This window comes from Camelus ferus, chromosome 2 (assembly GCF_009834535.1).
Source record: "Camelus ferus isolate YT-003-E chromosome 2, BCGSAC_Cfer_1.0, whole genome shotgun sequence".
Taxonomy (NCBI): Eukaryota; Metazoa; Chordata; class Mammalia; order Artiodactyla; family Camelidae; genus Camelus; species Camelus ferus.
The window spans coordinates 111,778,724-111,790,143 of NC_045697.1; the positions used below are offsets into that span (position 1 = coordinate 111,778,724).

Below are 11,420 nucleotides of genomic sequence, written 5' to 3' on the forward strand. Positions count from 1 at the left end.
TAACTATATATATATATAGCTTGTCCAGATTGCAACATGAGATTCAGAACCATGTTCACAAGGGAAAAAAACCTTAAGATTACCTATGATTTGCATAAATGTGTATAGGGAAAGGGTTTTTAATAGGCAAAAATCCTCATTATTCATAAGTATCAGTCAGTTGTGTCAACTGGTAACAGACACATAAAGAACAGAACATGATATTAAGGTATATAAGATATACGGAGGTAAACAGAAAAATCCACTAAAAAGAAAGGTAGGTATGTGGTAAGGAGGACTGTTGACAAGATTTATATCACTGTAAAGAAATAACTGTAACTAAAAAACAATTTACGGGCAATTTCAACAGCAAATCATTTATTGGATGTGTCAAGTAATATAATTCTCAACTACTTCATCTTAGAAATAAACAGAACTTGAAAACTGATACCTATAATACCTATGAAATTGGCATTACTACCATGTTTTTATTGTTACTGAAAATGCAGACTACAAATCTATTCTGGTTTTCAGCAGCAATCCTTAAAAACAGTCCCAGGATTACTGAAGCTAAATTTCCTAAGTTGCCGCTAAACACTGATGCTGTACTGTTTCCCAGGTACTTCAACTTTCATCAGCTGTTACTGAAGATATTTTAAGAGGTTCCGAATCGATTCCAGTATAGAAGTAGGGGCAAATGGCTTCTGTAAATGAATCACTAAAACTATAGAGAAGAGATCTGTCACTCAGATTGTAAAAGGAAACCTCACCCAAGTCATAGTCCAGAAAAATGCCAATCTTACTGGGTCCTACCATGGGCAGGAGACGGTTTCTCTTAGGACCCGACACAACATAAATACTCTCAGCATACCGCCCAACTGCCCAGAATCCACCCTCAACCACTGGCTGACTCCGCCAGTTCCTAGGAAACCAGTCTTGACACACCCCCAATGTCCATTTAGGCTTGTTTCCCACTTCTACCTCCCAGTAATGCCTACCAGAATGGAATCTGTTACAACCCAGGACAGCAGGGCAGAGATAAAATCTCCTTGGGTTATAACAAAGGCTTTGTTTTCTCTTCTCATATCGCACAATTTTTCTATCCTCAGAGACAATAAGCTGCGGATGTGCTGTTTCAAGGTCTAGAATCACATCTACTTGAAATGGCTTGATAATTCTGTCAAAGTCAGAATACTGTGGAGGAAGGTTAAACCCATATTTCTTTAGTTGGAATGAAAAGCGTTCAGGAGGGGTTAGGTTTTGATACCTGTGGTGGATACTCTTAACCTGCCTCAGTACTTCCAGGTCTGACTGCACACACTTACCCTCTACCTCCCTCAGCAGATGTTTCAATGAGGAAACATGATCTGTAAATGTTACAAAGTTTTCATTTAGTTTTGCTAAAATCTCCATCTCTTCATCTTCCATCTGCCGAAGAATATCCTCTTGCTGATTTTGTAGAAACAGTCTAAGTTGCTCAAATTCAGAATGTATTTCTTCTCTCCTATATTTCACCTGCTTTCTCAGTTCAACTGATTTGCTGGCTTGCAGAGTTAGCACTTTTTCAACTTGTTCCATATTATCCTTCAAGGGCTTAATGGTACATTCCAGAATTTTCCTGTAATGAGAGGCAGCTTTCTTAATGGGGCAAATGCAGTGTTTCTGGTGCTGAATGGAGAAACTGCACTGTGTACATAAAACCTCTAGGTCCTTCCCACAAAAAAGGGTCAGAAGCTGGTTGTGCGTCTCACACATGGAACTCTCTTCCTGCCTCTTCCTCTTGCTCCTTCTGATCTGCAGCAGCTTAGCAATTTCAGTCAAATGGCTGAGCTGGGAGTTGCTCCTGATATTCCTGTCTTGAAAGCAAACACGGCAGACAGGACAGTGGGCGGGAGCACCCAGGCCCTTCCAAGTCCTGCTGATGCATGAGCGACAGAAGTTGTGCCCACAGTTGATCGTTACCGGGTCTTTCAAGTAGTCCAGGCAGATCGGGCAGCTAGACTCCTCCTGGAGCTGTACCAGCGCTGTCACAAACTCCATGGAGTCTTACCACAACAATGCTCCCTTTGGCAAGGATGGCCTCAAGCTCAAGCCCAGAGGAGGAGTAGCTATCCTCGCTCAGAGATCGCAGACTGACCAGCTCTGGGTGTCACTGGACCAGCCTGCCGAGCAGCCACTGAAGTCTTGTCTAGCCCCCTCAACGTGAAGGGCAAGTAGGTTCACTGCTTATAGCTCTATCACAAATTAGCCGATCTACATTTAACATGAAAGACTTGCTTCTTGAAGAAAGTAGCCACAGGTTCAAGCAAGCAGTCATTTCTAAGGAAGAAAAAAGTTTTTAATTTCTACATTTCCCAGGCTTGCAATTGCAATATCCTAATTCAGATAAAAATCAACTGACTGCCGAAACCCTAAGGTAAAATTTCCTGGGTTATAATATATTCATACATCTCAAAATATCACCCCAAGAATTACAGTTCCTTTACAGAGAGACAAAGTAAGTGCCTTTACAATATAGAGATCTAGAGAATACCTCATCAATGAAGGGACAAACTGATGGCCTGCAATGGGAAGAAAATCAATTATGGAACATTTCTGCCAGCCCACCACTGCCAAAAAATCTAATCACAGGGGAGTAATCACTAAAATCCAAACCACTGCAACATTCAATAAGACAATAGTCTTAAAAATCTGCATAAACAACAATGGACTGAAAAACATAGGGGAAATATTCTACATTAAATAGACTAAACAACTAGGAGAAATTTATGATCTTAAGCTTTGATTCGAGATAGGCAGAAAAACTGCCATAAAGTCAATAGTATGGTACAATGGGAAAATTTTGGATATGTACTATTTATTAGATAACAATATTATCAAAGTTAAGCTTCCTGAATTCAATCATTACACTTTAGCTACATTAAGAAATTATCCTACTCTTAGGAAATACCTCCTGAAACACTTATGGATGACGGGTCATGATCTCTGAATGTTACTCTGAAATATTACTTTAAAAAAAGTGGATGGGGGGGTGGGGAGGTATAGCTCAAGTGGTAGAGTACATGCTTAGCAAGTACAAGGTCCTGGGTTCAATCCCCAGTACTCCTTCTGAAAAAATAAATAACTAAACCTAGTTACCATCCTCCCCCAAAATAAAGAATTTTAAAATTTTTACAAAGGGGGGAAGGTATAGCACACACAGTAGAGTGTGCTTAGCATGCACTAAGTCCTGGGTTCAATCCCCAGGACCTCCACTAAAAAATAAAATAAAAAATTAATTAAAAAATACATAAAGAAACCTAATTACCCCCACCTCCAAACTTTTTTTTTTAAAGTGGGTGGCATGGTTTTGGTCTGAAGTGGGAGTGACATGGGTGTGACTACAGGAGGGTAGTACAAAAGACTTCAAAGAGATAGAAAGTTCTGTAACTTGACTTTGCTGGCAGCTATATGCATCTGTATGTGCTAAGTGTCACAGAACTATACATATTCATTTTACCAATATCAAATTTCTGGTTTTGATATTATATTGTTAAGAAACATGAGAACATGCACAGTGGGTATCAGGGTGTACTATCTCTGTACTATCTTGAGAAGTTCCTGTGAATCTATAATTATTTCAAAATATTAAGGCTTTAGGAAAATCACCTGCAGGCTCATCCAAATGTTTAACCCAGAGGGAAGTGGTGCAGTTCATTCTATACAGTTCCCTGGGACACATGATCCATTACTATGTCCCTTGCTTTTTCTACTCATTGATTGTACATTTTGGGGGCAGTCTGCTACCTTGTGAGATACATGGACACAGTATAGAGGCCCCACCCAGACCAAGCTGCCATCAGCTCTTGTACCACCGTCTACCTGGTCAGCCTGCTTCCACTCTCGCTCCCTTGCATCCATTCACCACTCAGCAATCACATTTTTCCATTGAATAGACAACTTAGAATCTCTCTCTCCAGTGCTTACATTCCTTCAGTATCTGAATCCTCATCTTCTCAACACAGTATACAAAGCCCTATAAAATACTGACCCCTACTAGTCACTTTGAGCTGGAGTCCTATCATTCTTCCTACCTCGGTACACTGCAGCGACAATTATCTTGTTGTGGTTGAATATGCTGTAGATGAAAAGTCAATTCATGATCAAGTTAAGAAGAGGGGGAATTTTATTCAAGCCAAACTGAGGATTATAACCCAGGAGACAGACTCTCAGAAAGCTCTGGGAACTGTTCCACCTGCTAGAAGTTGAAGGCCCAGTTATATACATTTTCAAGACAAAGGATCATACAGCAAAATGATATACTGACATTTTACATAAAGTTCACCAAGGATGCATAGTTCAAGTAAGCGTGTACAAAGGAAGCAGCAAGTCATTACGACCTCCTACAGAGTTGGGAAAGAATGCTATTCTTTTAAGTTATATTGCTAGGGTCAGAAAAAAGGTAAAAATTTGGTCTTTAAGTCGGAGCAGGCACTCCCATCTTTGCGGAGCCCTGGTTAATGTGTAATGCTGCACATACTGCACTATGAGGAAGGAGAGAGGTGGCCTAAACAGAGAGAGAGAATTTCATGCTTAAATTTTCTTGTCCTGCCTTAAAATATAAATTTTATTTCATCAATGCTGAGGTCATTGCTACGGAGTGGAGCATTCTCTTCAGGAACCTTTGTACACCTCTGTCTTTCTCTTCAGGTCTTCTCTCTCAAATGCTGTCTCCTCAGGGAAACAGTTTCTACTCACCCAATCTGACTGCCTTCTTCTCCCTACACTCTCTTGCTATCTCTATTTTCTTCCATAGAATGCAATCATAATCTGAAATTGTCTACTTCATGTATTTGCTTGTTAGTTACTCTCTCTTTTGGCCATGAATATTGAATAAGTACATTCTTAGTCTACCTTTTTCATTGGCATGTAGAAAATACTCAAGGACTTTTTATTAAAAACTGAGTAACAATAATGCATACATAAATGAATAAACCCTAAAAAACACAAATATTAAAAAAGTCAATGTTATATAAAATAAAAAAGTGGGAAGACTGTTCAAGATTACGAGAGTTTAAAGAGACAACCAAATGCAATGTGTGATATCTGACTATAACTGGGAACAGAGAGAAAGTTATAAAGATCACTGTGAACATAACTGAGAATACTTAAACATGAACCTGTATTAGATAATTAAGGTATATCAATATAAACTGGGTACAATAAAGTTTTATAATGAAAAAGGAAACTATCCACATTCTCAAGAAATATTAGCTTAAATATTTAAGGGAAAACTGACATATCTGTAATATAAACTGTTCAAGAGTCTATTTTACACTCATACACACACTAGCACTCATATGTAGAAAGAATACTGGTCATCCCAAATCTTAAAAAACTGGACACTCTAAGCAAGGGAATAAGAGGGTTTACTACATTATTCTTTTAACATCGCTGTAGGTTTGAAAAATTTCCAAAAAGTTAAAAGAAAAAAGAGGACACTAATGAACTCATCTATAAAAGAAACAGATTTGCAGACATAGTAAATAGTCTTGTGGTTACCAGGGAAAGGGGGTGGGATGGGATAAATCTGGGAGTTTGAGATTTGCAAATGTTAAGCACTATATGTATAAACAGATAAAAAATTTCTTCTGTATAGCACAGGGAACTATATTCAATATTTTGTAATAACCTTTAATGAAAAAGAACATGAAAACAAATATATATGCATGATTGGGAGGTTATACTGTATACCAGTTACAATTGACACATTGTAACTGACTATATTTCAATTAAAAAAAAAGATTATAACTCAATAAAAAAAATGTTAAAAAAAAAAGGTTAGAGAAACTTCTAGTTGATTTATCTATTCTATCATGCCCAATTTCCAGGCAGAGTTATTTTCTCAAATAGTGGCTACTCAGTACACTGTTCTTTTCCTTCTCCCTCACGCTACCAGGCACCATTCTTTTAAATTTTCCTGCTGCTCACATTTCACATAAAATGAGGCTTGAACATAGTAAAATTGTCTTGATTTCACATTTGATGTTGGATTTGTCTTTATGACCAAGAGGAAATCACCTCATTCTGACTCCCAATTCTAAACTACATCTTATTTTAAAATTAGTAAAATGTGAAAAAAAAGTGCATCTTAGAATTGGTTATATATACTTGTCGTGCATTTAACATCTTCTCCTCACCCATTTTAACTAACTCACTTTAAGAGAACATCAGGCTTAAGAGTCCTGAAGGAACTTAGACAAGCCAGTTGGACTGAGTGTGGCCTGCCTTCCTGAATATACATGCAGGTAGCCCAGGTAACCCTATTCTAGAGGTAAATCACACCACCCACACCCTTCCCGCCCCACCCCCAACACAGCCAATACATACCTTGAGTCTGATTTACTTGCCAGATATTTTGGCTACTATTATCCATGCATGTTTGTTTGGAAAGCAGGGCTTGTGTCAGGTGTGTGAATGGTAGGAATGGGCTGGTAGAGGTGGGTTTTCAAATGGACTGACCCACAACTCCTATTTCCTTTTCCTCTGATCTAGCAGGGCTCAGTATTTCTTAGACCCTCAGTTAATCTCCCATCTGTGCAAAAATTATTCCCTTTCCTCACTTTTTCCCTGAGTTGAGTTGAGGCTTTTTGGAAGGAATTCAAGTCACCTTCTCTGGTAAGGCTGGCTGTGTGTCAGGCACTGTGGTAGGTGTGTGGCAACACAGTCACTGATTCTCACTTAAACACAACTTTGTGAAATTAGTGCCAGGAGAGGCAATTCATCACAGGCCCTGAGCATCTCTGCATTCATCCTCTACATTTGCCAGGAATGCAGGGCCCTGATTTCCCTTCACCCAGGCCATTTCTCAGGGTTGTCTGAAGAAAGCACCCTTGAAACAGGAGGTAAAGTCTCCCTGTGGAACCAAAAACAGGTTTTCTCTAAAAGTGGATCCCCCAAACTCAGGGTTACTTGGCTGTGTTACAAACCCACGGTGTACACGGCATCCACGTGGCCCCTCCAGCACCTCTGTGGGACTTGGGAGGTATGGGGACCTGATGCAAACGTGATGCTCATGTTGCTGGCTCTGCCGGTACTAAGAGTCCTCTGTGTCTGACCCAGGAGTTTGTGTCACCTGGCACCAACTATGAAACATTAACAGGCTAACTTATCAGCTTCCTAGTAGAGTAAAACCACAAACTTTGACAGTTGGGAGACAAGTCCTCATTGCAGCTGTGAAATTTGAAAATTTGAACAGGCTTATCCAAAGTCATAATTAATTGGTGTAACTACTGCCATTATTCTAAACCATTAAGCATCCTCTACTTCTTGTTACTTCTGTACCTAATAAATACGAATTTGGTCTTCCTATCAGGTTCCTAACACAGGGCTCTGAACATCCTGAAATCTCCCTAGTGACAAGAGTGTGTTCTGCAAGCTAAGTGATGGCCAAGGACTCCTAAACAGCTTCAGAATGGAGGCAAGTCGCCAGAAAGATCAAGGTATGATTAGAGTTGAGAGTTACACTTCTAACCTGTGACTTCCTGGGGAGAGGAACTGGAGATTGAGGTAATCACCAATGGCCAAAGATTTAATAAACCATGTCTACATAATGAAACCTCCATTAAAAAAAAAAATCCCTAAATGTTGGGGTTCAGAGAACTTCTGGGTTGATGAATACACCATGGTGCTGTGGGAACAGCATGCAGTACCTAACCCAGAACAGATGCTGAATAAGTGGTACTTGTACCAAAAAAAAAAAAAAAAAAAAAAAGACCTGCTTGAAAGGCTGGCCCTTGGCTGTCTGGGAACTTGGATTTTGTAAGGATTCCCACCATTCCCTGATAATGCTTTACTGCGCTCAAGCGTAGATTTCAATGACGTGGCTTATGCTAACCACCAGAATTTCTTCTGAGAATCTGGAAATTTGATACATGCTAGGCAGAGGCTGACTACATAACCTGTTCCCCCCCAAATTCTTGGGCAACAAGCCTCTAAAGAGCTTCCCTGGCAGACATTTTGTGCATTTTGCCACAACTTGTTGCAGGAGGTATTAAGTGGGTCTTGTGTGACTCTACTGGGAGAGGATTCCTGGAAGTTAGCCTTGGTTTCCTCCAGACTTCACCTCATGCATCTTTTCCCTTTGCTGATTTTGCATGTATCCATTCACTACAATCAATCATAGTTCTGAGTACACTTCATGCTGAGCCCCATAAGTCCTCCTAGTAATGGCTGAACCTAGGTGCAGTCTTGGGGACCCCTAGACACAAGTATTATTAGAGCTTATAAAATTTCAAAGTCAAAAAAGTTCTTAGAAATCAAGCACAACTGCCTAGATTTTTATTATAGTATGTAATATTATATTAAAGTATATACTATAGCACTATTTCAGTCTAAAAGCTACTACATATGTTGGTACTGCTTGCTCTTTAGTGAGGATAAAAGGTGTTAACTGCTCATAGCAGTAGTTAGGCAAATAAAGTGTGCATACATTCCAGTTATGAAGAAGCTGTAAGGTATCATTCCTTTAAAATTCTTTTTTAATATACTGTAATTGAATAGCAGAAGAAAATGTCACTGCAAAGTATGCTCATTGGCATAAGGACGATTTTGAGAAACTGCAGACACAGCAGCACTCAGAAAAGAGTAGAAGTTAGCCTTCTGTAAAGAAAATTTACATTAAAAAGGGAGTCTGTACGTGGAAGAGATCTATTACAAAGATCACTTTTCCACCTGCCTTATTTACATGGCAGAGCAAATTATGTTCACCAACTATTTCCTCTTCCAATGAACTGTCTTCCTCCTATTTGAAACCCCATACCCGCCCCCTACTTAGCTCAGTATGGTATATAAGCCTCAATTGCTTGGCTGCCTTTTGAGTCTCATTCCTTTGTGGAGCTCCTGCAGGTACATTATGTTCATAGATAATTAAAACTGGTTTGTTTTTTTTTTTCTTCTGTTAACCTTTTTTATTATGGGACGGGGTAGAGGTATCTCAGGAAACAGCCTACCAGAGGGGAAAATATTTTTCCTTCCCTCCACTATAAAAAGGAATGTATTAAGTAATGAAAATGTGTCTTCTAACCTTCTGACCTTCCAACCTAATTTTTATAAATAACAGTGTCACATCACATGGGTTCCTAATTCTTGTTTAAAATTCCTTCCAGATTTTACAAAGGCACTTTAACAGAGTAAAATATACAGAGAAAGTTTTAAGAATGTTGCCAAGACTATAATACAGGTAGCACATTTCAAAGCAGGATTGAAAATTTTGGAATCAGAAGGAAGAGTTATATTGCTTTAAAAAGAGTTATTTCATTTAAATTAGTGTTTCCGTACAGATTTCAAATGGGTCCTCCCTTCCCCCTATAGTTACCTCCCCTAACCCACTTTCTAGACTCAGGCCGTGGAGTGAAAAGAACAGCGTTGGGGGGCACTTTCGCGGTCCAAGTTACAAACATAGGCCGACTATTCTGACTACCATCTCCTACTCCATGTCATGAATCCCTCAACAATACAGCATTCTAAACTCAAATATAACCTTCCGACCTCCCATTTCAAGCACTGCAAGCCCTTCTCCTTACTGTAAGAACAGCAAGATCCGGAGTACACGGCCATCCGGCCCCTACTCTCATTTCCCGGGCCCACGCATCTCTCACACCACAAGTCACAGTTCGGATTTCCCATTCATTTTTCTCAACCTTTGGTTAATGACACTAGAATGTACGGTTCAGGGTCTGAATGCTTCCCTATTTCTCCTCAAAACTGATTACTTATTCTATTCTTGGAGCTGCTGAAAAGTGTTGGCGAGTGTGAGCTCCATAAATATCAGGTATGTGAAGCATCATCTAAAGTCACTAGTATTTATTGTCACAATAAATACCTGTGACTTTAGATGATGTTTAACATACCAGAGCCTCCACCCTCTCACCTGCTGAAAAGAAGACAACCTCCTGGACACAACAGTGCGGAGTACCGGATGGCTCAACCCGCCTGGGTGGAGAGCCTCCCCTAATTCCCCACAGTAATGCCTCTGAGGCCTGCCACCTCCCAAACCTCCGTCCAGGTCAGTCTCTGTCACTGTGCGCCGTCCGCCACGCCCCCCCGCCCCCCCAGTCTGAGGAGACCCCGCGGTCCGGCGCCGGGAGACGCCCAGCAAGCCCCGCTCAGCGAAGCCCCCCTCGGCCCTTCCTCTCGCCCTCCCGGCTCACCTGGAGCGCGTGGCTCGACCCTCTCAGGCCAGCGAATATGAGGAGCCTCCAGGCGTGGGCCCAGGGCGCAGGCTTCGCGCCACGAGCGGCCGGTCTCGCGAAATGGCGCGCACTGGGCGCGCGGTGATTGGCGGTTCCCCCAGAAGTGGGCGGGGATGGGCCTGCGCATGCTCAGTGACGGGGCGGGAGCACAAGGAGGAGCGCCTGAGCTTGGGGAATGCGGTGGAGGACATTTCCAAAGTGGTCGGGCCAACGTTGACTTCTGCCGATCATCTAGTTCCCTGTGGGGACTTTTCACATTGTTATTGCTTCGAGTCCCATGAGCAAGCTGAGGGTCAAAGTAAGGTTGGGGTAGTTGTGAAAAGCGTCACCGCCACCTCCCGTCTAACCGCTTCTGGTGGCCTGCGGTCGCAGGACGCAGCAGGGGAGGGGTGGTTTTGTTTCAGAAAGTGAAGAACAGTCTCCTGCCGGATCCGTTGCCTCAGGCTGGGTGACTGGGTGGGTCTGCCCCTGCCCTATATACAGTGTGTCCCACCTGGACCCGGGCTCCCTGAGGCCTCTCCTGAGGAAATAATATTTAAGGTGGAATTTAAGGAAAGAATGTGAATTAGATGGACAAACTTAAGGGTAAAGTCTTAAAGGCTGAAGCACTTGTAATTGAAAAGCTTCTTGGCTCTAGTGACTTCATGCCTGTGGGACTGAAAGAGGCTATTATTTGCAGGAGAAATATTAAAATTTGCATATCACTTTTCTGTTGAAATCGTAGTGCTGGATTCCCAGAGTAGCCTATTGTTCTGTGATCTGATATTTAGTGGAAGAATAGGACTCAGTTAGGGAGAGCCATTGTGTGTTATTGCAGCTTCGTTGATAGGCGTGATACTGTGATTCATAAGAACTGTGTATTTACTCATTCAGATGACTAAAATAAATATTTCTCACATATATTTAACCTTCATCCATGGTTTCTGGGTTATAGCTCCAAGGATCCTTGGAATTCCCTGAGTAATTGGAGCATCTATTGTTATAATTTTTGGTCACATGCCTTCAATTCCTGAACGATTCAGAGTCCGAGGTGACATGGGTGTCTTGTTATTCACAAGCAGCTCCTCCCCACCACTGCTGGGTCTATGTTAATAAAGTGACTTTTGGAAATTCCCTGAAGGGGGTGGGCATCTGCCTGCTGGTTGCCTGGGGAATGAACTGTGAATAACACTTGTTTTGAACTGCTCTGCCAGACCCGAACTCCACAAG

General features: G+C 41.3%; 1 protein-coding gene across 1 annotated transcript; it reads right to left on the reverse strand.

The window, feature by feature from the left end:
• Positions 1-341: 341 nt before the first annotated feature.
• LOC102504102 (tripartite motif-containing protein 60-like) lies at positions 342-10,189 on the reverse strand. Its single transcript, XM_006186393.2, has 2 exons — positions 10,170-10,189; positions 342-2,298 (listed from the first exon to the last, which is right to left on the reverse strand). The coding sequence occupies exon 2, from the start codon at positions 2,017-2,019 to the stop codon at positions 604-606; it is 1,416 nt and encodes a 471-aa protein (XP_006186455.2). The 5' UTR covers positions 2,020-2,298; positions 10,170-10,189; the 3' UTR covers positions 342-603.
• Between the last annotated feature and the right edge of the window lie 1,231 nt (positions 10,190-11,420).